At 48.0% G+C, this 27,017-nt stretch overlaps 1 protein-coding gene across 5 annotated transcripts in view; it reads right to left on the bottom strand.

Moving 5' to 3' along the window:
• Positions 1-27,017, bottom strand: part of LOC146396625 (uncharacterized) — a 506,518-nt gene that overhangs the window by 167,669 nt on the left and 311,832 nt on the right. For 2 of the 5 annotated variants that reach the window (XR_014827716.1, XM_084996792.1), the window contains one exon: positions 2,045-2,263. Coding sequence is in view for 4 of the 5 variants with exons in the window: in XM_084996792.1 (XP_084852918.1) it covers positions 2,115-2,263 (149 nt within the window). In the remaining variant the exon portion in view is untranslated. Of the gene's footprint in view, positions 1-1,209; positions 1,340-2,044; positions 2,264-7,569; positions 8,744-27,017 lie in introns of those variants that run through there. The other 3 variants (XM_084996791.1, XM_084996793.1, XM_084996794.1) reach the window with 3 other exon arrangements.

The raw sequence follows: 27,017 nt of genomic DNA, 5'->3' as shown, positions 1-27,017 counted from the left end.
TTCTACGAGGGACTTTATTTCCTTGTGATGTTAAAGCCCAAGAGCTCAAGATCCTTTTTCTGTTAAGCTTCTAGAAACTGAGGACCCTATTTAGGGCTGAGCCAGAGCTGCCTCGGCCCTGGTGGGGGGAATTATCCCTGAGTCATCGCCCTTGCTTACAAATCCTCTGAGGAGGTTTCTCTCTCTTTTTTTTCTTTTAAGGATTTGGGTGACAGATAGCAACCGAGGAGGGATGGTGGGCTCTGGGGGAATGAGCTTTGGAGACTGAGTCCCAGCTTGCGGGTCCGCTGCCAATCACTGTGTGGCCACTGTGGGCTCAGTTTCCCCTGCTGTGAATCTTGTGTGTATGCTGTCCTCTTTCTCTGACTCACAGGACCTCTTAGCCCCACCTGAGGGCATGAGCTTCTTGAAAGCAGAGAAACTTTCTCCCATTTCATTTCTCTGGTCCTCCATGCATGCCCATCTCTGCCAATAGCATCACCCCGCACCAAGTGCCTAGATGCATCTCTTTGCTCCTGAGCCTCACTGCCCACATTCAACCCCGGCTTGGACAGGATTGGCGGATCCTACATCTATGCCTGATTGCAATGCATCTGGTTTTCCCCACCCCTGCTGCCATCCTCCCACAGGGCTCCCCATCACGTCCTTTCTCTCCTGGACCCTGCAGCAGCCTCCCGAGGGGTCTCCAAGCTTCCGCCTCTGTCCCCCTCACCCCCAATCCATTCTCCAGCTTGAGGGCACTTTCAGATTTTCTCTCAGCACCTCCAGCCTCCAACCTTTTAATGGCTTCTCCATACATTTAGAACCCATGGATCAAATCCAGCCCACCGCCTGTTTTTGTAAATAAACTTTTACTGGAGCACAGCCACGCTCATTTGTCTGCGATTTTCGTACACCTGCTCTGGCGCTATGGCGGCAGAGTTGAGCAGTTGCAAGAGAGACAGTACGATCCGTCAAACCTGAAATATTTATTATCTGGCCCTTTACGGAAAATGTTTGCAGAGCCCTGACTTGGAATCATAGCCAAATTCCTCACCAGGGCCCCTTAGTAAGTTGATCATACATACTCAGTTACTTTTGTTGAAGGCCCCACTTTTCCAAATGTTCCAATTTTCCATGCACCCATGGCAATGTGACTTTGTAACTCCTCTCATCCAGAAGTGAGTCTGTTTCCCCATCCTTTGACTGTCGACCAGCCACATGACTTACTTGAGCCAATAGAATGCAGCAGAAGGAAGGCCATGTCAATTCCAAGCCTCAGACGCCAGAGGCCTTGCAGACTTCCTGTCTCTATGGTGGAAGCCAGATGCTGCCATGAGAACCAGCTCGAGCTAGCTTCCTGGAGGATGAGACACATGTGGTCCAGTCCCTCCATTCACCCCAGCCAACCCCTCCAAGTAGAGCCTCCCTGCTCACCTGTGGGTCACAGGTAATATGTCCGATCACAGACACATTAGGGAGCCCAGCCCCGCTCAGCAGAAACCCCACCTGGGCCACAGACCCATAAGCTAAATAAATGCTTGTCAACTGAAGCCACTAAATTGATGGAATATAAATTTGTAAGAGAGGGGAAAAAAACCCCTTTCATTTCTGGTTAGGAGTGAATGAAAATGATTAGTACAGGAAGTGGTTGGGAACAGGGTAATGGAATGGAGATCAAAGTGAACTTCCTTTGGGACTTTTATTATAATTTATACTCTTGACCCATATAAATATTTTAAAGATTCTAAGAAAAAATCAATCAAAAAGGTCGAAAAAGACAGCAAACCCTAAAACTGAACACCAATAGAAACAAAGGAATGCAGCTGTATACGAAACTGGCCATTCTGCAAGGCAGACTTCTAAACTGGTTCCCAAGGAGCCTTAGTTCCTGGAGCTCAAGCCTTTCTATAATCCTCTCTCCATGAATATGGGCTGGGCCTAGGGGCTCACTTCTCATGCACGGAACTCTGCAAAGGTGAGGGGAAGCCACTTTAGAAACTAAGTTACAGGAAACTGTGACGTCTGTCTTGCTAGAACTCTCTGGCTCTTCTCGGGGGCCTACCTTGGTGGAGATGATCATCTGGCAAAGAATGGGGTGGCTCTGGCCCAAAGCAGGTGAGAAACTGAGACTTTCATCGCATAGCCCTCAAGGAGCCGAATCTTGCCAACAACCACCGACGTGAGCTGGAGTGGACCCTCCTCCAGTCAAGCCTTCCAGAGGAACCCAGCTCTGGCTGACAACCTTGACAGCCCAGGTAAGCCATGCCTGCATCCGCAGAAACTGTGAGATAATAAACATTGTTGTTTTAAGCCACTAGGTTTTGCATGGTTTGTTAAACAGCAATAGATATTGCAAAAATCTAATCACTCAGAAAGGGAATTAATTCACATAACCATTGAACACAGTTCTTTAATTACACCCTCTTAATTGAATATCCTCTGACGTCAAGAAGAACGTCAAAGAAATCTTAAACCTTAATGAATAGGTTGTCGCTCATAGTTGGGTTGGTGTAATTCTGAAACTATTTCACATGGCTTACAGGACAGAACAGAAGAACATATATCTTGATATTTCGGGAAATGGGGTTTATATGATGGAATCAGAAAGACAAAAGGAACTGGGGAAATGTGAGGAAGAATTTTTGTGATGTCATTTTTTTTTTTTTTTTTTTTTTTTTTTTTTGCTTTTTAGGGCCGTACCTGCAGCTGTGGAGGTTCCCAGGCTAGGGGTTGAATTGGAGCTGCAGCTGCCAGCCTATACCACAGCCAGATCAGAGCCACGTCTGCAACCTACCCCATAGTCCACAGCAACACTGGATCCTTAACCCACTAAGTGAGGCCAGGGATTGAACTCGAAACCTCATGGTTCCTAGTAGGATTTGTTTCTGCTGCACCATGACGGGAACTTCAGAATTTTGTGATGTTGGATTTGAATTGGTGGCATCACAGTTAACTTAGGTGTATCTTCTCTTCTCTGAAAAATTTTAGAAACAGGGACACCCCGGCAGGAATGAGCACACCTTGAGCTCATATCTTAGTACCTAAATAGTGTTCTCCACTGAAAGGAACTGGGTAGTCTTGGCAAAACAGCTGATTTGGGGGCTAGTGTATAGAAAATGCAAGATAAGCCTGGAACATTTTTTTATATCAGAAAGAAAGAAAGTTTTCCGAGGATGAGGGAGACATGTTCAAACAGACCCAAGGGCCAGTTTGGAGGAGCTCCTGCTGGCCATATCTGAGACCATTTGAGCATTAAAAAATGCTCATGGGTAACATATGAAATTAAAAAGAGGGGGTAGGCAGTGGGAAACTTATTTACCAAAACACAGGTGTTAAAATAAAGAATAAACTTTTTTAAAAGCTCCACGGTGCAACCACCACTGCAGTTTTTGATTCTGGCAAGGATTATTAATGGATACAAAAAAACAAAAACAAAAAACCCTGCTGAGTAAAAGTTTACCAATTTATGGGATGTTGACACAGTCCCCAAGTGTCACGTCAAATATTTTGTATTATTTACACAAGTAAATGGGTAGACCTGGAGGACCCCACCTTATCCAACGGATCAATTTAGCATCCCCCAAAATGGGATCAAGTGGCCTCATGTGTTCCTGAGAGAGATAAGGCGGGAAGCACATGCCTTTGTGACACAACTGCCCAAAAGGTTTGTCCTGAATCTGATGACAAGGAAGACACTGAACACATCCAGACAATGGGACCAGTTGTGAGCATATTTGCTCTGGACCCTTCATAAATGTCCATGTCTTCAAAAAAGAAGAAAAGGAGGTGAGGATCTGTTCTAAATAAAAGGGACACAAAAGGCATGAAAATTAAATGCCATGCATGATCCTGGATTTAAAAAAAAGAGCTGAAAGGATGTGTATGGGACAATTGGGTGCATTTGGAAATGAACTAGGCATTAGATAAGATTACGATTGTATCACTGTGAAAATGATGACTGTGCTGTGATTACAGGAGAAGTTCCTTATTCTTAGGCAATACCTGTTGAAATATCTTGGAGTAGGCACCCTGAAGGCTGCAACTGACTTGTGGGTGAGGGAGGGACGGTGCTGGGGAAGGAGAGGAAGACGAGAGAACAGGACAAAATGAAGTGAAGATAAGCAAGCACTGTTCTTCCAACGTTTCTATACTTGTGAGATTTACAGAACCTGAGAACTGAGGAGGGAAGGTGTCACTCGCTGCATCCCTGGAATTTAAGGGGCTCAATTAAGACATGCCGGGAGCACTGCTTGATGGTTTAGGGCTGTTTGGACACTCACCGACACTTTCCAGTTGGGTAACAGTGGGCCGGTGACTGGCCCTCTCTGTTGCCACTTTCTTTGCCTACAAATGAGGACCTAGTAGAACATCTAATGTTGGGGGGGGGGGCGGCGGTGAGGGGTGTGAATGGGACAAGGCACATCTGGTGTGTGGAGCCAGGGTAGGCACTTTTTTAGCCAAAGGGAAATGGACCCATCATGCACACAGTAGGTGTGCATGTACACAGCAGGTGCCTGAGGAAGGTCAGATCCTTCCTTTTCTCCCCCCACACCCTGCTTTCTTCCCTGGGGGGTTATACTTTCTGTGGCCTTCTGGTCCCCAGCATGGGCTCCTGGCAGCCTCCAGCCTCACTCGGGCTGATGGAAACAGGTGTCCTCTCTCTCATCAGGCGCTGCCGCCCAGCCAGATGTCCGTCCTGCAGCTCAGGGCCACCCTTCCCAGCCCCACATCTAGGGTAGCCTGGGGATATGGAGGAGGGAATCGGAAAGCTATTTGCTAAACTTTCTTCAGCCATCCCCTTCCTCTCCCCAGCCACACCACCCCGACTTCCTGGCAGGCAAGCGTGCTGGCTGCTATTTCATCTGGAATTACTGGAATCGTACTGTCTCCTGTCAGCTTCCTCTCCCTCCCCCAGCTCTCCTGAAAGACAGGAGGAATGAATGGTGGGGCTGCCAGGGCCATGGCATTGCCTGGCGCACACGCACCACACGCGCACACACACCCCAGGCATGCAGCCTCCCCACCCCTCCACCTCGCACCGTCTCCATGTCTGTGACTCTTGCTTTATTTTCCCCTCCATCCCCTTAGGTCCATCTGCCCAAAGACTTCCTGTTCCTCATCCTCCTCCATCTCCTCTGCTGTCTTTCTCTGTCATTGCATCTCTGGGTCTCCCATCCTCTTTTGTATTTTCTATCTTCCCCTGCCTCTGTTTTTTTCTTTTTTTGGCTGTATCTACAGCACATGGAAGTTCCCGAGCCAGGAATGGAATCTGAACCACAGCTGCGACCTCCGCCACAGCTGTGACAATGCCATATCCTTAACCCACTGTGCCACAGTAGGAACTCCTCCCTCTGCCTCTCTTGGTCTCCTTTTTCTTTGCCTTTTTCTCTTCAGAGGCATTTGCACTCCAATTTCTCTGTATGCTAAATGCAACATTCCCTCTATAGGCTTCCAGGACTTTGCCTTTGGAGCTGCCTGCCTAGGTTCAAATCACCAGCTCTGGACTCACAGGTGTATGTGTGACCTTCCTTAAATACTCTGTTCCTCAGTATCCTCACTTCTACCCTGGGACTAATAAGAAAACCTCCCACATGAGGTTCTTAAGTGGTTACAAGTGACACAGGCATGCATTCAATAAAATCTCCAGCTGATCAGCAACCACACTTGTGCACCTTGGTTTACAAAGCCACGTTCCTGCCTCTCTCCAACCTCATCTCCATCGACACTCTTTTCTTCCAAAGGCAAAGGCGCATTCCCCTCTCCTTGAGTGTGGGCCAGACTCTGTGACTTGCTCCTAATGAACAGAATGTGGCAGAAAGGACAGTGTGCAACTCCTGAGACTAGGGGCTTCCCTCTGCTCTCTCCTGGATCACTCCCAAGAGTGAGATCAGCTGCCATGCCACTAGGATGCTCAAGCAGCCTATGGATATGTATGAAGAGAGAGGAACTGAGGCCTCCTGCTGACAGCCAGCATGAACTCGCCAGGCATGCGTGTGCATCACCTTGGAAGTGGACCCTTCAGCCCCTGTTGAGACTTCAAATGAGACAGCAGCCTGGCTGACAACTCGACTGCAGCTTCATGGGAGACCCTGACAGAAACTTTGCCACTAAGTTTTGGGTAATTCATTATGTGGCAATAGATATTTAATACACCCTCATTTCCTTTACTCTGATGCCATCCTATATTTTTGTTCACAGATTTTTGTCTTTCTCCCCAACTAGAGAGTGAGTCCATGCCGATGGCTGTGTCTGTGCAAATCCTCAGTGTGCCCCCAAGGTCTGGCCCACGGAGTTCACTCATGGCAGGGTGAGTGAATGGAGGTCAGCAGTTTCAGGCTCAGCCCAAGAAACGTCTCTCCTGTGGATCTCTGTCTCCCTAGGGAAGGCAGGAAAGCCTGCTCCACTCCTTTTTCTGTCTTTCTAGGTTGGGTTTCTTGCACTTTCTGTGGCTTTCTGCTTGGTTTTATTCCTGGATGCCTGACAGAGGGGGGATTGCAGAGCTAAAGAGGCACCCGTGGGAGGAAGGGCTCTGCGTGCTTTCTCCTCTAACAAGCTGTGTCCAAAAAAAATAGCTCCCCTTCGCAGCAGGGACAAAAATAGCCAACTGCAGGATTCTGGTGGAGATAGGAGGCGGGTGCTGTGTTGCTGAGGCTGGGGCTGCTCTGCTCTCCCTGGGCTGGGCAGCCCCAAGGGCAAGCCCAGCTGAAAACTCACCCCCACATGAACCACCACCCACTTGTTCATTTATCCATCCTCCCACCCCGTCGGCTGTAAATTCATTGTCTACTGATGATGTGCTTATCTATTTATATTTACATTAACTCATTCACCCTACACCTTTATACTTATTAATAAGTCTCTGCATCCATCCACCCACCCATCCTGCGTTCATTACCATCCATATATTTTAAATTCCATCTGAATATCCTAGTACCTTTAGTTTAATTAATGAAACTATTCATCTAGCTCTATGTCTTATTTCTTATATATTTCATTTATTTACTATCGCAATAAACCTTCAATTCAAATTCCCAAGTATTTACTGTGAGCCTTCTCTGCACCAGGTGCTATTCAGGCTCTGGGATTATGAAGTGAACAATCCAGATCTGGGCCCCACCCATGTGCGGTTCACCTAAATAATTTCCTTGGATTCAGGGGAGGTGCTGGTCATGGGGGATCCTGAAGAGAGAACAACATTCCCACTCTCTGAAGACTCATGATGATGTGAGGGGGCCATGAACACAGTGCTGGGTTCCAGGACCTGTTGCCAGTTCTATCACCTGAATCCTTAACCTTGCTGAACCTCAGTTTCTTCTTCTGGGAAATGGGACAATGCAGCTGCACCCATAACACATGGCCTCCAGGTGGAAATATGAATGCAGTGAGGCAGTGCCTTTAAACCCTTGGACATACACCGCAACTGCGTGTGTGTGTGTGTGTGTGTGTGTGTGTGTGTGTGTGTGTGTTTCCAGGGTATCTTTTGGTTTTCCTTTCACAAATGCATCACCGTACCAGGGGTCCTTCCTCTGCAGCCTGGGATCATCTCTGGCATTTTGCTGGGACACCAGACAGGAGGTGGCATCCTACCTCTGGAATCCTGACAATGCTTAGTGTGTGTCCAAGGGGTCTGCTGGAAGCTGAGAGTCTTCATCCTTGGGAAGGAGATATTTCTTGCCTCAGTTTCATCAGGATTTATTTAGATGTCTGTGAACTTCAGACTCCCAGGGTTAGGTGCATCTTCTAATTTCCTATCCAAGAACCACTATGGCTCAGGAGAAAGCCAGTGCCTCTGGAATAAAACAGGCCTAGCTTCTGCTGAACTCTCTTTGCTGTGCGACCCCAGGCAGTGTGGCTCCACTTCTCTGAGCCTCCGTTTCCTCTACTGTCAGGTGAAGCTTAGCAATACTTGCAAGGCTGCTGCTGGAATATCTCAATGTGAGTGCCTGGGAATGGGTGCTTGTTACTGGTAGTTCTAGAGGCTGGTGAGTCAGCAGGGGAGAGAAGCCTTAGACTCTGCCCAGAACCAATGCAGAAATCAGACGTGGATCCTTTTTTGCAGCATATCAAGTTGCAGGGCCCAGTGGCATGGAAGGAGGTGGGAGATTCTTCCTCCTGAGCAACACCTATACTATGTCTTTCCCACTCAGCTTATGGTTTAGGAAGCAGGCTCAGGGCTTCGGCTCGGGTGTATGGTGTGGGTGGGGTCCCTGAGCCCCTTTCTCTACCAGAGCCTTAGCCTGGAAGCAGAAAGGGCTCTTAGAGCTGGTCTAGCCCGGGAGCCTCAGACCGAGAACTTCAGGCTGGTGACTCTGATCTGGTCCAAACAGATTGCAAAGAGCAGAGACTCAGTGAAGCTACCTGGAGAAGCTGGTGGGAAACCTGGGGCCCCGGGCCCTTTGGACAGAGCCCAAGAGGTTTGGCAGCCCCACTGTCCTGTTCTATCCCTTCCTCGCCTGCTTCTCGTTCCGAAATCATCCCAGACTCTGCACACATCCCAGAATGAGTTCACTGTCCTCTGCACTGTTCCTTACTCCTAAAATTCCCTTCCTTCCACTTTTTACCCAGATAAGCCCTAGTTATCTTTCAGGCCTTAAGCCAAGATCACATTCTGGGAAAGGCTCATTTGACCCATCCAGGGGCTAGGGGACAGGCGGAACGCCTGCGTTGTAGTCCCACAGCCCAGTGGACTCCCACAAAGAGCCCTCACAGGGGGTGTGTTCTGAGGTAATCTGTGTCCCTCTGCTGTTCCACTGCTCCCTCTGGACTGCGGGGGGGGGCGGGGGGGGCTGGAACCTTGATGTGGACCCTATTCACTCCAAGTCCTTAGGTTCTAGGGTAACCATGGTACAGAGATATGTCCAGAGGTGTTTATAGAATGAATGAGGGAAGTGGGAGAAAGAAAGAGAGAGAGGAAGGAAGGAAGGAAGGAAGGAAGGAAGGAAGGAAGGAGAGAGAGAAAGGAAGGAGAGAGAGAAAGAAAGAAAGAAAGAAAGAAAGAAAGAGAGAGAGAGAGAGAGAGAGGGAGGGAGGGAGGGAGGGAGGGAGGGAGGAAGGGAAGGAAGGAAGGAAGGAGGGAAGGAAGGAAGGAAGGAAAGAAAGAAAGAAAGAAAGAAAGAGAGAGAGAGAGGGAGGGAGGGAGGGAGGGAGGGAGGAAGGGAAGGAAGGAAGGAAGGAGGGAAGGAAGGAAGGAAGGAAGGAAGGAAGGAAGGAAAGAAAGAGAGAGAGAGAGAGAGAGAGGGAGGGAGGGAGGGAGGGAGGGAGGGAGGAAGGGAAGGAAGGAAGGAAGGAAGGAGGGAAGGAAGGAAGGAAGGAAGGAAGGAAGGAAAGAAAGAAAGAAAGAAAGAAAGAAAGAAAGAAAGAAAGAAAGAGAAAGAAGTTAGAAAGGAAGGAAGAAGGAGGGAGGAGAGAAGGAAGAAGAAAAGGAGGAAGAGAGGAAAGGGAGGGAGAGAAAGACAGAAATTTTGGCACAAAAATATGGGCCTCGTTTCTTTCCAGCCATTGTACTTTTTATATCACCACCATCGAAATGAGCCTCGGAGAAGTTAAGCAACTTCCCTGAGGTTTCCCTAGCAAGTGAGAAGTGGGGGCTCACCTTCTGTGCCTTTTCACTGTCAAACAGACCACATCTAGCAAAGAGGGACCTGGCTGGAGTCCAGAGATCCAGCTTGAAGGTCCCTCCAGGACCTCAGAGAAGTCCCCTTCTCCTCTCTAGACTTCAGTTTCTGTATTTGTAAAGGGGGAATTACATCCAGATACCCTGTTCTGAGTGTCTGGGTCTCTGGGGATGCTGCAGGTAGGGGGTACCTTCACAGAGGAGGGAAGCCAGTGCAGCTGGGGTGGGGGTGCACATTCTAGACATAGGCCAGGGAGCTGGACCCAGGGGGGCAGGGGAACAGGAAGGAAACAGGCTGAAGTGCTAGCAGCAGGAAGTGGAGGCTGAGGCTGGGGCTGGGGAGGGCAGCCCAGGGGGAGCCCTGCATCTCCAGGTGGGCCCCCTTCCTCTCCTTGACCTTGGCTCTGACCTCAAATGTTTTCAGATGAGGGACGCCGGATCCACCTCGCTGGATCTGAAAGCGCAATTCCATCCCTCCGGATTTGCGTAGAAAACGTCTCCGGCCCCTGCTGCATCTCGCTCTCCCAGCCAAGTCTCCGAGCTTAGTTCACTCAAGGCGAAATATTTGGACACCAGGAAAGCATTAAGTAATTGGTGGATTTTTTTCTCCCCGTTTCCACTTGCGTCTGTTTGTTTCCTGCAGGGTTGCCTGACACCAGCCAGCCTTGAATTTGGTCCTGTTCCCTCCGCAGCGGGGACCCCGAGGGGCTCAGCCCAGGGTGTGCACCATGGAGAAAGTGCGTAGCCTGCCTGGCGGCCAAGGTCCACAGACAGCAGGGGTGCTGAGGAGTCCCCAGGGTCTTCAGGGCAAGTGAGAAACTGGGAGCAGGCCCCTCAGAACGCCAGCAGACTGCCCCCTCATCATGACATAGGGAGGATGGTTACATTGATCTAAAGAGCAATTTCGGAGAAAACTCACCCCCTGCTGGCTACACCTAGGGAAGCGATGAGCCCAGGGGCCCTGGACAGGAGGCTAGGGTCTGCCTCTTCCAGCCTTGGACAAGTCACTTCAGTTCTCTGTGGCTCTGTTTCCGGCTTGTTGTTATGGTTGCTAGATACAGCAAATAAAAACACAAATTTGAATTTCAGAGAAATGATGAATCATGTTTTTAGCATAAGTATATACCATGCAATGTTTGGGATACACTTATTCAAAAAAAATTCTTTGTTTCTCTGAAATTCAAACTTATTGGGGCAATCTGTATTTTATCTGGCACCCCCAGCTGCCATAACAATAAAGTCAGATGATGTGTAGGTGAACTTTATGGTGTGTCCAGCTCCATGGAAAGTGATCAGAACCCGGTAGCCATTTCTATTACAGTCAGATCAGGAATATTAAACATTAAATACTAATGCTAATTAATATTAACTAGTTACCATTAGTCCATATTAGTTAATATTAGTGAATCAAGAATCAATATCAGGGGTTCCCGTCGTGGTGCAGTGGTTAACGAATCCGACTAGGAACCATGAGGTTGCGGGTTCGATCCCTGGCCTTGCTCAGGGGGTTAAGGATCTGGCATTGCTGTGAGCTGTAGTGTAGGTTGCAGATACGGCTTGGATCCCGCTTTGCTATGGCTCTGGCATAGGCCGGTGGCTATAGCTACGATTCGACCCCTAGCCTGGGAATCTCCATATGCCTCAGGAGCGGCCCAAGAAATGGCAAAAAGACAAAAAAAAAAAATATCAATATTAAAATGCATCATTTACTGAGTAGCTACCATGTTTCAGGCATGTCCTTTGCATTACTTCTTTTTTATCATGACACTCAGCGTGGTAAGTGACATTGATGTCCCCATTTTACTGCCATGGATTCCAAGAGTCGGCAAGATTAAATGTTATACCAGCTGTGACCCAGATTATTACTAGTTTGGAGTGCTGGTCTGAATGCCTTGCAAAGGTTACTTCCCTGAACGCCCTCACCCACTCTGTGAGTAGACACAATTAGTCTCCTATGACGATTATCTCCATTTCGCAAACAGGGATGCCAAGCCCTCAGACTCCTCAAGGTCATATAGCTCATCATTGGCTGAATAAAGCTTCACACCCAGGCAGTGCGGCTCCATCCTGACCCTCACCAGCCTCCAATGGAGATAGGATAAGGGTAACTGAGACATATGTCCCCCCGTAGAACACCAGGCACCCGGGCTGTGGCACATGGCATGCCAGGTATGTCGCTAGCTATGTCTCCTTTAAACCTCCCCTCAGTCTTGTGCGCAAAGGGATCATCCTTCCCACTGCAGATGGACCTGCTAGAGGGACCTGGGGTAACTCAAAAAGAGAGAGGGAGGGGTCAGCAGGTGGAGTCCAGGCACCCACTCCTGCCTCTAACAGGGAAGCCCTAACATTTCCTGGCTAAGTGACAATGGGCACGTTACTTGGCCTCTCTGTGTCTCCTATCTGTAAAATGGCGATGATAAAAATACCTTCCTCTAGGATGGCTGTAATCATTAAATGACTCAACCCATGGCAATCAGCACACATGGTGCCTCCCGGCACGTGGAAACTGCAAAATAAGTGTGAGCAGTTAAGATCACTCATGTATCTGTCTTAGCTCAGGCTCCTTCAGGGCAGAGCTTGGGATAAGGGCTCTGGTACAGGTGGCTCCTTTGGGGGGTAAACTCAGGAAGCCCTCACAGTGCGGTGGGCGGGGAGATGGGGAAGGGAGGGACCAGTACAGATGGACTCCTCAGCAGATGTCTGCTGTGGACAACTGGGACCCTGCCCTGCTGGGGACCGCCTGGGGTCTGTAGGACAAACCTGAGAGTTGTCCCACCCGGGGTAATGGAGCTAGGGTATCTCTCCTCCAGCTCTTGTCAGTTATCAGTTTATGGATGGTTGTGGGGAAATGAGCCCCCCAGTATCCCTGGTCTGACCCACCCCACAGTCCTGGTGTGTCCTCTGGGCCTGAGAGAGCCCCTGAGCAAAGGCAGTAGCCAGCTATAGGTTCAGTGGGCCTGGGGACAGTGTGTGAAGCAGATATGGGCAGGGCATTGGCCACATCTTTACAGCATCCTTGGAAGATTTAATTTAAATTGAAAAGCATCCTGGAGTTCCCACTGTGGTACAGGGGGTTAAGGATCTAGCATTGTCACAGCTGTGGTGTAGGTTGAAGCTGCAGCGTGGATTCAATCCCTGGCCTGGGAACTTCCATATGCTGTGGGTGTGGCCATTAAAAAATTTTTTTTAAAAAGCATCCTTCTGCTAAAACAATCAAGGTAACAACAACAAAAATCAGGCTGAAAACCAAGGACATGGTTTGGATACCCCCCACAGGACACCCAGCCCAGTGATCTTTTCCAAAGGTGAAAATGGGTGCCTGGCTGTCTGGAGAAGCACCCTAGATCTCCCTCTGCTTCAAGGAGGAAGCGGGGCAGCTGTTTGGGTTCTCTGAGTCAGTGCCACTAAGGGAAGAGGATGCTGCCTGTCCTTCAGGCCAGCACAGCCCGATGAGGCTGAGGCACTAATTGCAGAGGCAGAGGGCCCATAAAGCATGCTGGATGTCCACTGGCGGTGGCTGAAGGCAAGGCCTGTCAGGGACCAGCACTCAGCTTTGATTTAGCTTCTGAGCAAAGGTTGAAGAGAAAAAAGGGGCAAGGAGGCTCCACTGGTTGGACAAAACAACTTTCTAAGTGGTTGGGTCACCAGTGTATCCATCCACCTCGGCAAACAAAGAGAATTACTATTTCGATTACTTCTTAAAGTATTTTCCAAGTGTCTGGTGCTGTATATGGATTGTCCCTCCATACACTTAAACATAGGTATTATTTTTAGGCCCATTTTCAAGATGAGGGAGTGGAGGCTCAGAGAGGAAAAGCAACTTGCTCAAGGCCATACAGCAAGGAACAGTCAAAACTGGGATGAGAGCCCAGAACTGTGTTCCAAGCTTGTGCCGGGTAATAAGCAGTCCCCTCCCCAGCACAGGTTATGGGTATAAAAGCTGCTTTGCCGATACACTGAGGGGCGATGAAACGTCATTGGTTAACATGGGGCCCCTGGAAGCAGATTACCTGCCTTATTTTCAAGCTCTCTAGTTTTCACCAGTTATGTGGCTTCATTAGGTGATGTAAACTTTCTGTGACTCTGTTTTCTTATCTCTGAAGTGGGGACATGGATAGTAGTTGCTTCCCTGGGTCATTACGTGGGCTATCAGGTCTCTAGAGTAACTGATACTCCATAAATACTCCATCCCTGTAGAGGGATTTCTACTTTGCAGGAAACTCTTGTAGACAGGAAAAAAAAAAAAAAAAAAAAAAAAAAAAAAAAAGAAAGAAATTTCAATAGTGGAAGCTCAGCCATTGTGAAGGTCAGATATGAAAGGCTGGCTGAGCCTGCCTGGGACCCCCTCGCCCTCCCCACCAGCCCCCTTCAGAGGCTTCTTCCTCCCAAGGTCACTTGGGGTGCTGCCCATAACAGTGCAGCTGAGGGCTCTCTCAGAATCCTGCCATCCCATGGGCTCTCACTGCATGGCATGCAGGTTCTATGCTAAGCACTCTGCGAGCATCACCTTCCTGCACCTTAACTACAGCCCCTGAGCAAGATCCTCTTAGCTTTGCCATTTTACAGGTGAACTAACTGAGGCTTAGAGAGGCAAGGTCCCTTGCCCAAGTCACAGAGCTGGTAAGCACCGGAGCCAGAGATCCAGCCTGGGGCCACCCAACCCCAGAAGTGATGGAGTCTACACACTATCAGCTAAACTAGGAAATGTGAATTTCTTCCTGCAGACGGCTGGTGAAGACACTGAAGGCAGCCACGTTGCTCTGGGCAGAAGGCTCACAGTCCTGCCAGGCAGGAGATGCTGGTCACAGCCGGTCAGCTGGACTGGTTGCCCCCTGTTGTCCTGCTGAAAGCTAGCATCTCAGTAGAAACCAAATCCCGGGGCTTCACAGTTCTCAGAGCCTCTGGCCTGCTCAGTAGCCCCCCCACACCCGCCACCCTAAGCCAACTGCAGCACTGTGTGGAACAGTCTGCCTCCACCAACACATCCTCCAGATGCTTCCGACCTTGCAAGATTCAAGAAGCCATCTGTACATGCAAAAGAGAGAGAGAACTGGAAAGAAAGAAGATGAGAGAGCGAGTGATTTCACTTTGGACACAGGGCCACGTTAGCTCACGGCCCAGTTTTCTGGGTCGGGGATGGAGGTGCGTGATACTCTTATGCAAGGCATTTGGCAGCTGAGAGGTTTGAGTTCCTAAAGATTATTATTTTAACAAACCCAGCTTTGACGTGTCCAAAGGCAGCGGGAGGCTCTGAAGGGTTTTCCAAGAAAGCGTGTGTTTCTTGAGGTTATTATTTCAGACTCAAGTTCAGGGAGGGAGACTGTTTTGCTCAACTCGTGTTTCTGGAAAAACAGGCTCTTGGAAAGTGTTGGATGAGGTGGGCAGGATGTGGAAATGGAGAGCTGCTGGCCTGGGGAGCAGGGGACAGGCAAGCAGGGGAGGAGAAGGGCCAGCGCTCCTGGCTGCCTCTTCTTGAGCTGGGACTCTGGAGCCTGTTCCCCACCTGAGGGTCTGAAGGTCTGAGGGAGGAAGCTGCTTGAAGACAAGAGTTGGTGGATGTCTCTGTTGCCTCACTCTTGAAGAATACGCCCTGTCCCACCAGGCTTTCCCGCCTGGAGCAGGGATGTTGGGAGTGCAGTGGGCAATGGATGCGAGCTGCCCTCTTGGTTAGTTTTGCAAGGCATGAGCTAAGGCCTCTGGGGTGCTCTCCACATCACCAGTCCACTGCAGGGCTCAGGTTCCCCACTGGAATCAAGAGCATTGAGATTTTATGTGAGGTCCAGCCCTGCCCTATCCCTTCAACTTCCCCCACACCACTCTCATCCTCACACACTGAGCTCCAACCTTTCAAACGTCATTCAGACCCTGGAAGTCCCATGAACCTGCCAAACTCAGGGCCTTTCCTTCTGCCTGGAACCATCCTCTTTGCTCTGGACCCACTTCAGTCTCATTCTCCTGGTGTCACTTAAATATCACCTCCTTGGGGGAGCCTTCCTAGATCCCCCAAACTAGGTCCAGGGCCCATCTCATACATTGTTCTAGCATTCTGCATTAATTTCTTGGCTAACATCCATAAGCCTCACCCACTCTGAGGCCATGAAGAGAAGAAGCATAGTCATGTTGTTCACTGGGGTGTCCCTACACCTGGCCTAACGCTTCTAGCCTTGTGTGTCCGTGCCCAAGAAATGGGGCAGAGCTCGGACTGGGTCTGCCAAACCCCAAGCCTGTGGTCATTCCATGACACAGGCCAGGTACCAGACAGACTATAAAGAACATATGGAGACACCTTAGGTCCCTTCTCTTTAGGAATGTGCGGAAGGACACGTTCCAGGGAAGGAGACGGCCCACCCACATGCACCACTGGCCAATCAAAGCCTGCGCTTCAAAAGAAAGGGCATTATTGGACCAGGGTGGACCAGTCCTGCCATCTCACGGACTCCCTTCGCCCCAAGTTTCCTCCTTTTGCGCTTGTCCCCCGGCTTCATTCCAGGCATCGCCCGAATTCACGAGGTGGAGACTTCTCCAATAGCCTCCCTGCCAGGATCCCACCCGGAGACTGTGTGCTTTCACTCCTTCCTTGCTCCTGGAGCCGTTTCTCTGTGGAACCCGCCATTCTTTCAAGCCCAGAGGTGAGTCATCGCCATGTCACGTGTCCCGGTGAATGTCAAGTGTCTCCCTCTTTAGAGCCTCTCGCCCTGGACTTTGTTTTATGGGGCTGGGCTGTCTGGGGCCGCCGCCGATTTCATCCATCAACTCGGGACCGTTCCAACAGTAATGCTGAATTTATAGAAGTGGTTAAGCAAAGTGTTGACAATATGGACGGCGTGTTTCTGATTAACACGGCGATTCCGAGCGAAACTGCCAACTGTGGGGAAGTCAGTAAAACACAGCAGCGATTTCCCAGGCTCGGTAAGCTCGGGCCCTGACATCACAGGATTAACAGATGTTGCGCAAGGAACTTGCAAAGCGTTTGGAGGCGTTGCTTGACGGAGAGGTGTAGGCTCATATACAAACCAGAGCTCCTCTCTCTCTCTTTCTTGAGAGATTAAATCTGAATTCTCTTTGGGCCTTAAGAGAGTTTCCATGGGGAAAATTCTGTCGGCTTCAGGGATGCTCCCAGAAGCCTGTTCCTACCAGCCCCTTTCCAAAAGCTAACACATATAGAATGTTTAGAATTTTTGCTGGGTGCCAGATACCTGACTCAAATCATCTCGTTTCACCCACATTGTGAGGTAGAGACTGTGACTAGCTGCATTTTAAAAATAACTTTTAAGCTTGAAATAGTTTGACTCACAAGCAGTTGCCAGAATCGTCCTCAGAGTTCCCATGCACCTCTCATTCCCCTCCCCTCAATGGTGATAATATCTCACACAGTCACAGTCTGTTGTCAAACCAGGAAACTGACTTTGCTGCAATGCTACACACCTTAAATGGAGCTTATCAATTTGCACATGCACCCTTTATATCTCTATCTCTACCTATCTGTCTGTCTACCTGTCTATTTACCTATCTAACTGCCTATCATCTACCTATCTAGCTACCTATTCAGTTCTATGACCCTTTGTCACAGCTATAGAATAAAAGCAATCATCACATTCAGATTACACACAGTTCTGTCCCCACAAGGAAACGCTCTCAGACGACCCCATAATAGTCACACACTTCCTTCAATTCCAATTCCTTGAAATCCCTGATCTCATCACTATAATTTTGTCACTTCAAAAATGCTATATAGGAGTTCCTCTGTGGCTCAATGGGTTAAGGATCTGGTGTTGTCACTTCTAAGGTTCAGGTCACTGCTGTGGTGCGGGTTTGATTCCTGGCCAGGGAACTTTTACAGGCTGTGGGCACAGCCACAAGGAGAAAAATGAATGTGTAAATGGAGCCGTACAGCACAAAGCTTTGAGTGGCTTTCTGCACTAAACATAATGTGCTTGACATCCATCCAAGTTGATGTGGGTATCTGTAATTCTTCCTTTTTTGTTTCCAAGTAGTATTCCATCAGATGGATGTAACACAGTTTATCCATTCACCCTCTAAAGGACATCCTGGTTGTTTTCAGTTTGCGGCCTTTGTGCATAAATTGCTACAAACATCCATGCACAGGTTTTTATATGTCTGTTTACACTTAGATGAGGTGACGGGTGCAAAGGAAGGTGAAATGATTTGCCCAAGGTGACGCAGCCAGCAATTTGAATGAATTGGGATGGGAACTCCAAAAACTGTGCACTTAGGTACCTGCAAGACTGCAAATCTCATAGTTATAAATAATTAACCCTAAAAAGTTAATTAACACTCCAGGAAGATGCACTGTGTTATTCTGCGGTTTTATGTTCCTACAAGAAGATGCTATGAGTCCCTCCAGGGTCTACAAGTTGAGCTGGAGAATCACTTCCCAGAGGGTCAGAATCAAGGCTTTGGCTTTGGCGCACACGGGTGTCTCCGTATGGCCTCTGCCTCCCTTGAGTTCTCACCTCCCACCACCCTTCTCTGGCTGATCAGAAAGCCACTTGCTATTTTCCCTGGAAGAGCTTCTGAATTTCCAGCTGCCTTGGTTCTGCTCAGACCTTCCCTATGCCTGGAATGGCCCTCCCTCCGTGACCACCACGCCGGCTGCAGCTCATACCTCTCTCTTCCTTTAGTGAGTACCTCCTTGAAGAGGCTGTTTCATCCTCATCCCCTGCCCCCGCACCCAGTGGCATTCTCAGCTCCATGAGTATTTATTTACTTCTATAAACATGCATCTATTCACTAAGCAAAGCTCCCTGAGGACCGAGGCTGTGCCAGGCATTGAGCTGAGCCTAGGAGGCAGAAATAAATAATCTATAACCTCTGAACCCAGCCTTGAAGTACGTCAGTCTACAGACCTAGAAATACAGGCCATATGGAGGGATGGATGGGAAAAAAAAATGGAAAAGGAAAAGCACTGGGCTTGGGAATTTGGAGCCCTGAGTTCAAATCCCAGATGGGCTATATTTTAGTCTGCTCAGATTGCTCTAACAAAATACCATGAATAGGGTGGCCTAAAGAATAAGAATTTATTTTCTCATAGTTCTGGAGGCTGGACATCCAAGATCAAGGTTCCAGCTGATTGGGTTTCTGGTGTGGACTATATTCCTAGCTTGCAAATGGCCACCTTCTTGCTCTGTGCTCACACGGTCTTTCCTTGCTGCAAGTGCATAGAGAGAGAGGGAGGGAGGGAAAGAGAAAGAGAGAGAGGGAGAGGGAACTCTGTGTCTTCTTATAAGGACACAAACTATCAGATCAGGGCCCCACCTTTAAGACCTCATTTAACTTTATCACCTTCTTATACACTTATCTCCAAATACAGACACCTTGAGGGTTAAGGCTTCAATATATGAATTTGGGTCAGAGGGAACACAATTCAGTCCCTAGCAGGCTGCTGTCTAGTGGTGGGACATTGGTAACTGTGTTTCCCATCATCTGCTCTGCTTTCTTAAAAGGGGCCTGTGAAGAGGCGTGGAGATGACTGATGATGCAGACAGACATGCTTTCTCCCCATCAGGCTCCCAAAGTGAGGGGCTGGCCTCCCTAGATCTTCTGGGGCAGCCAGACCTAAGATGCATGAGTTACCAGGAGCTGGTGTCCTGTTTCTCCCCGCTGCATAGGAGGGACCCCAGGTGCTTCACGGAGTCTGCAGCATGAACCTGGGAGAGGACAGCATCCGGTTGGAGCCTGGGGCGGGGGTGGCGACACCAGAGGGCCCCCGGGAGAGGCTGACCTTAAGTTCTGAGTCTCCATAAACAGCTCACACTCCCACCTGCAGCCGATCTTCCTCTGAGAACCTTTCATGCTTGTTCTGCATTTGATTTCCCTCCTCCCGTGGCCTCCCGCTCCCCATAAAACTCAATCTCCTTTTGTTTTCAATTCAATTAAGGGCCAATAATTCCACCCACAAGGCCACATATTGAAAGTGCTGTCAATAAACCAGCTGTGGACAAAGAAAGGGCCTGGAGGAAGGGATGCAGAGAGATCTCTGGGGTCCCAGCCCAGGTGAGGATAGAGCAGGGGGCCAGGAGGGAGACAAGAGCCCTGGATGGGAGTCAGTCCTGGTTTCTAGACTCAGCCATGGCACTCGTTTGCTGGGTGACCTTGGCCAGGAGAAGCCCTCTTTGGGTCTCACTTCCTCCATCTATAAAATGGGACCAAGAAGTACCATTGTGAGTTTTTAGCTCCATTCTTCTACTCACCTGGACTGTATGACTGTTATTTCCATGCTAATTTAATAACTGATTAAGAATAGACCACACCCAATGACCCAGCCCCAAACCTGTTTGTAGGGATTTGTCCTCTAAAACCTTTGCACAGATAGGCAAAGACATTTGTCTAAGGATGTCCATCTCTAGGGGGTTGATTAAGTAAATCATGCTACAGCCATACTTTGGAACACCTTACAGCTGTTAAGAAGAATCAGGGTAGATCTACATGTGCTGTTATAAAGAGATGGTCAAAATACATTGTTAAGAGAAAGTTGTAGAAACTACATACACACACATATATGCGTGTGTAAATATATGTAAATATGCATTTCTTTAATTAGGAAGCAAGCCACATTATAAACAGAATACAAATCAAAACAAACAAAAGTGACACTGTAAGAGTAGAGCATGTGAGTGTGTGTGTGTGTGTTATGTGTGTGCGTGTACCTGAAGGATGCACATCACACTTTAAAATAATGGGGTCTCTAGTGGGGAGAGAGGAGTTAGGGAGTTTCGAGTTTTCCAATGAGTATAAATTACTTTATAATTAAAATGTATATAAACCTATAAAATGAAATGAATACCTACTTGTGGTTGAGAACCAGAGCCCTGTATTAAGGTAAAAGGAAGAATATTTAATTCCCGCAACTCTGCGATAACCACTGTTGACATTTTTATGCATTTCCTTATGAGTCTTTTTCCTTATTCATGTACACATATATTTTTATAATAAAGTTGGAATTATGCTCCATGAGAAATTTTGTAGCCTGCTTTTTCACTTAATGCTTTAGCATAAGGATTTTCCCAGGTCATTAAATTTACCCTGCAATTGTGCTGGAAGGCCTCTATATAGGATGGCCACCTGTAAGTCCTCTCGCCTTGTGCATGTTGGAATTACCCATGAATTGCTGGTCTGTCCTGATGGACTGGTGTGCCCCTGGCCAGGGTGCCACCATCCTGTCCTCTGCTGCATCACTAGGATCTTCCCCAGTGTTCTGCACATCGCAGGGAGTCAATAAACACTTGATGAATTCACGAATCAACAGATAGAATAAATGCACGCGCCTATTTTAAAAGAGATGCAAAAGAGTGGCTGATGTGGAAACACTTCTCCTATTGCCAGGCCCCTGGGTTGGCTCCCATTTCTCACCCTGAGAACACAGGGCGATAAATTTCCCAGCACCACACATCTGAACGGAGGCAGGGCTCCATCTTCTCTCCTTCGAAACCTTTCATTTCATCTCTGATGCTCTGAGTCACTCCAGGGTGTGGGAAATCAGGCCCTCATCACTGAGCTTGGCTTTGAACACAGCCAAAACAAATTGCTGTGCTGGTCCCTGGAGGGGAGTGTCATTTCATCCACGTAAGAGACTGTGATTGAAGCTTGGAGTCACACGGCTGGGAAGTCAGTGTTTCCCAAGGCAGCCCGTTGCGTGGGGAGAGCCCGAGGGAGAGGCTGTGGGTGAGTTTTGAGGTGGGATTCGAGATGCCCTGTGGTGTCACTCTGCAAACCCCAGAATCCTTGACTCCCAAAGCCTAGGGAAGGGAGCCAACATCTAATAATGCCTTTGAGTCAGATATGATCTAAATCTTGGGTTGAAAACTTCAATTTAACTGTGTTCAGATCCCACTTGGCCATTTCCTGTGTGACTTCGCACTCCATGAGCCTCAGCTTCTTATCCTTAAAATGTGGACAATCACAGAAGCCATCTCTCAGGTCCTTGTGAAGATGAATGGAGATAAGGCAACGTGAAATCCTTAGCATAAGGCCTGGAACACAGATGTTCAAGGCTGACCATTATTGGAGCCTCTCTGGGAACGTCTGTATCAAATCTATGCTCCTTTCTTGCCTGGTTAGTGAGGCCAACTCCATTTTACCTAACTTGTTTATCACCCCTGCTTTTGCCCCTGTGGAAAAACAGCCGCTCCATCAGAGGGACCCATGTGGCTTGGCCATGGCTTTCTGTTTTCTTGGAAGTTTGGAAGGAGACATCAAGTACCCATGATCAAATGTCCAAATGACCAAGGCTGGGTTCCTTATGGGCAATGGACCCAGGTCTCCAAAAGGTCTCAGTGATTGGAAATTGTACTGAATCTTGTAAGGTGAAATTTAACAAAGAACTATGAAAATCCTAGCTTTAGGTCCAAAATTTCAACTCCACAAATAGCAATAACAAGAGCTCACAATGTCACATTCTGTGTCTAGAACTGTGCCAAGGGCTTTGCAAACACATCTTATTTAACATTCAGAAGTGCTCATTTCCCTCAAGTTCTATTACTATCCTCATTTGCAGGGGAGGGAACCGTGGCTTGGTTCCCATGGCCGAGGTCTTCCAGCTGGAAGACTGGGGCAGAGATTCAAAGCCAGGGGAAGCATGATTCTAGACCCACCCTCCCCAACCCATGTGCCATCTTGGATGACAGGGCTGTTATGTTTCTAATCACACATGAATCAAGGTTGGTCTGGGAAGAGCAGGAAGGTTAATATGCCATTAAAGCCCTGAATGTCTGCCAAGAATTTTCATTCATTCCTGCATTCACACATGCAACAAGGACTACCTCAGACACTACATGCTCCAGGTGCTATGCTAAGCAGTGGATTCAGAGTGGACCAGCCAGACAGTCCCTGCCCTCATGGGGCTCACAGACTAGCAGGAGAGATGGATGATAAATAAATGACCCCAAGTGAGGCCAGGCCTTAAGGACTGTTACAGGGGACTGAGTCTTCATTCAGAACCCCCCAGGCACGCTGGTGCTCTACCCGGCAGGACTCAGCCCCTTGCTGGGGGAATCCATCGCCTCTTTAGAGTGACGTCACACATATAGATGCTTGGCAATATGCCTGGCACATAGCAAATGCCCAATGTTAGCTGTAATAAGAGTGAAAATGCTGCCAACACAACTCTCATCATTGATTTTTTGGACCCAGCAGGACAACTTTGGGCTTCCTCCTGTCCAAATGTACTTTGCTGGATTTAGCACCAGCTTTGCACACCTGTAATTTCTCCAAAACAAAGACCCTCTGCCCTATCCTTGAGGATCATGAGGAGAGATCTGTTCTGGGTCCAATTTCCCATGATTCCACTGGCCCAGGTCTTCACCTTTGAAATTATTTAAGGGCATGGCCTTGATCCCCACATTTATCTGCACTCAGGCACCCACTAGTTCAAGGCATTGCTGTGACTCATCTGAATGTGGCTGGGACCCCAGATAGGTGACTGGGGGCCTGGCAATGTCATCTGCAACCAAAAGGTAAAATAAATACCCATTTGGAAGGAAAAGAAATGCTTTAAACAAACTCAGTTAACTCTAACACAACCTCTCGCCCTTTTTAGGTAGCTCCCATGCAAACCTGGGTTATTGCATTGACTCCATCTTTGGATGTCCCTTTGATGTTCCAATGGTCCCGTGATCCTGCCTCTCAGATGAAGAGACGGGGGCGGCCGAGGGATGTGATTTGGCCAGCAGTAAGTCTTGGCCTGACATGTGATGAATCTATTCTCAGTCACAGCAGCTCCACCTGTTTGGAGCTGGAAATCTCATCAGTGGGGTTTCCCTTGGAGCCCCTGCCTCTCCAAGGCCAGCTCTTGCAGGGGATGCTATAAAACCAGCCCCTCATAAGATGCTTCAGAGTTTCTGCTTTCTGGCCATGCTCCGGGCCAGGAAACATGGAGAAGACAAATGCTGCTGGGCCTTGTCTTGAGTGGGAAATCTTTTCAAAACTCAAGCGAGTATTTCTTTTATTCCCCACCTTCTCTGCAAGCCAAACCAGCTTGAGTTCTTCTCACCTGCTAATGAGAATTCCTGATTCTCCTGCTTCACTTAGTCCAACAAGTCAGGGTGTGCAAGAAAAGTTCTGGCTACAAATGCAGGCAAGTCCCGGGCCCTGCATTCTTTGAACTCAAATAATGTATAGGCTTCTTTTAGGGAGTGAAAATGAAGAAGTCCCTAATATTTACTTGAATCATTTTGTTTTAAAATTGACTTAAAATGTATACAAATGTAAGTCAGTATATAAACTTATATCTTATTTTTGTAGGCAGCCCCTTCATCTTATCAAACATAAATATGAAACCACAAAATTTGAATTATCAACATTATTTTAATATGGAAGAAAATGCTGTTTGCTTATATCTAAACCATTTATACCTGATCTAATATGGAATGATGGCATTCGAGATCTGCTTCTTATATATAAACTCTGTATATTTTGGAAATGGTAACGAGGACTAATAAAAGGGACCCAGAATGACAATGGTTTAAATGAATTGAGGTTTCATTTTTCTCTTGTGTCAAAGAAGTCAGGGAATGCCCAGTCTTTTCTGCACTAACATCTTTAGCAAGAGGTCACCTAGTGAAGGTGCCTTGTGGTCACAATATGGCTGCTGTGGCTCAAGCCATCACATCTGTACTCCCTGAAAGAAGAAAACAGAAGGAAGAATGCCTCTCAAGTATATCCACCCTTTTTAAAGAACCTGGTAAGAAACACCACTTAATGACCTCAGTTTATGTTGCATCGTCAACTTTATACCTAAGGGAGGCAGGGACTAAAACCTTTTAGCTGAGCATATCAGTACCTCAAGTAAAATAAGGGCCCTGTCAGCAAAGGAAGAAAAGGAGAATGGACTTTGGGTTGGAGAGTAGCAGTAGTTACCACACTCTATGTCTGCTGACTAACTTGTATACTCCCAAAGTAGAGAATGATTTTTAGGATTGTGGTGGTGTTCAGAATGGCAAAATTTACTTGTTAACTCAGAATAATCAGACTTCATATTTAACTCAGTCTCCTGATCCTAATGTTGCATCACTTAAGTAGACAAGATGGTGGTCCACTTTGGGTGAAACAGATTTTTGAAATCATCATTAAATGAGCACCTAATCCAGTTTCTGCTGGCATCAGGAACAGAGAGGACTTCCCTGCATATCTCCTACCACTCTCAGTGCCAGCAAGTGACTGCACATCGGTCCTGCAGAGCTAGGACCTAGTGACACTAGACACATGTGAGTCTGATGCTACATGGCAGGGTTAAGACTCCCAGTCCCCTGTGCTTATATCTGCCATATATGAGGCAACTCTACATCCTACTCTTCAAACACCTGCAAAATCTCTACTGGAACCACACTGTGAGGCTGTGTGGTCTTTACTCAGCAAGCTCGCAATTGTGCAAACACATAGCAATCCAGGCTCCAAGGTTCTGCAGAAATCCCTGGCTGTAAGATGATCATTCAGGTTATATGACATTTTTTCCTGGTTACAATATAAATGAGAAAACAAAACATGTAGAGAAGTGGACACTTTGGGATATATTTATGGATCCAAGTTTGGGAACCAGTGGCTTCTGCCACCAAGCATACAGTTTTAAAGGGGTCTTACTGCCCATGAGTATGTTCAGATGGCTCACAGCAGTCATTTGAGAGGTGAGAGGTCTTTGCCTCAGAGAGGGCAAGCCACTTGGTAAAGATCACACAGCTTATGAAGATCAGAGCTCAGACTAACCTTGCTCTGGTTCAGAACTGTGCAAGACTGGGCTCTGAAGCCTTTTGTGATATTGCACCTGATCACCAAGGCCCTCTAATTGCCACAGTCATTCTAGTGGTCCCCAAAGCAGAGGAGACACTCTTTCCTCCAAAGACCTTCAAGCATCAGACAGAGACTTAGAGATGATCCACATCAAACTGCCCATTACACAGATGGGAAAAGTGAGTCACCTCTAGGTGAGAAATGGTGAGTCTGGAAGACAGCAAGTAACAAAGAGGGGGCTGTTCTGAAGGCCAAGCCAATGATCAGAAACAGTAGAATTCTGGGGCGTGAAGGACCAGAACAAAATTAAGCGGACGACAACCAGGAGACACCAGGGAATTCACTATATATCGCGGTGGGGGACTCTGACCACAAAATAGATAACAAACAATTACTATGGTTGTGAATATTACTATGATATGTGGCAGCAGCACAGTGCCGACAAGAGCCAGCTCTCAATAACGATTACTTGTTCCTATTCATCAAAATGTTATTCACCAGACTTCCAGCCAGAATGCTTGGCATTATTATTACTGCTACTATTCACCACATGCCCTGGATCCTAGATGTGCTCCATGAGTCGGTGAATGAGTGAAGGAATGAATGACTATCGCAGTTGCCAGAGTCTCTGCTCTGTTCCCCAGGCTGGATCCTTGTCCGCCTCCCCTCATCTGAGGGCGCCTTTTACATCACCAGCACGAATCAGATTCCTAATCCACCCTTCTTTGGTTTGAGAGTCATTACAAAGTGCTTAATTAAGTAAGCCTCGCTTAATCACCAAATGTTTGCATGCACAACGAGTTCCCGGGAAGCGGGGGCACTTGACACGTTCTGTACAGAAATAATTATGCCGAGCAGGGGGAGGACGGCGGGCCTGGACACAGAGCCTCGACGTTTCATTTGAGAGCCTCGCCCATTCATCACCAAAGGGGAATTAAAAGGCTTTAGCTCAGGCAATGTGAGAACTCCCACATTCCAGCTGGATGAATCACAGGAGGGGGCCACTGTCTGGGCTTCTAAAGGCACAGAATGAGAGGAGAGGGGGGAATCTAAGAGGCAGGTGGGGGGCTTGTGGGCCCAAGGAGAGGGGTGCACAGAGGCCCAGGGATGAACCGCTCACAGCCCACCCCTGCCCAGGACTGCCTTTGGTCTCTGCTGTTGAAGTACGGGCTTTGATAGGGTTTCAATTGGCAGACCCCCTCTTATTTCAGGAACAGATCTGCCAACTGTAAACTGATGTTCAGAGTTTGTTGGTGATGGCTGTGGTGATGCATGCGTGTCAGAGTATGTGCCAGCTTCTATTTCCTTTCTCCCCAGATACCTTCCTAATCCAGGGTTTCCCCTTAGAGCCCCGGGTTAGTAGGTACAAGGATGAGCTTTCTTTTTCTTATCTCAGTGGCTATATGTCCCCTTTTATATGTATTAAGGAAAACTAAATAGAACCAGCACCTCATCCTCTGAGTTAGCGGGTATTATTCAATCAGAATCATTGCAAAGGAAATAATTCTTTTAAGGTAGAACAAGGACGTGGCCAAAATCAGTTGGGAAACTGAGAACCCTTTCCTGATACCCTTCTCTCACTGTCCTTGTCACAGCTGGGCTCCTGTCCCTGGGCTGTCATGGGTTCTTACCACTTCCAATTTGCAGATTCAGGAACTGCCGCTCAAGAGACACAAAACAG

This window comes from Sus scrofa, chromosome 14 (genome assembly GCF_054392235.1).
Source record: "Sus scrofa isolate SSC_HxYL_T2T_F1_AM1 chromosome 14, Sscrofa_HxYL_maternal_Yorkshire_Landrace_v2.0, whole genome shotgun sequence".
Classification (NCBI taxonomy): Eukaryota; Metazoa; Chordata; class Mammalia; order Artiodactyla; family Suidae; genus Sus; species Sus scrofa.
This window is presented reverse-complemented; position numbering and strand designations above follow the sequence as displayed.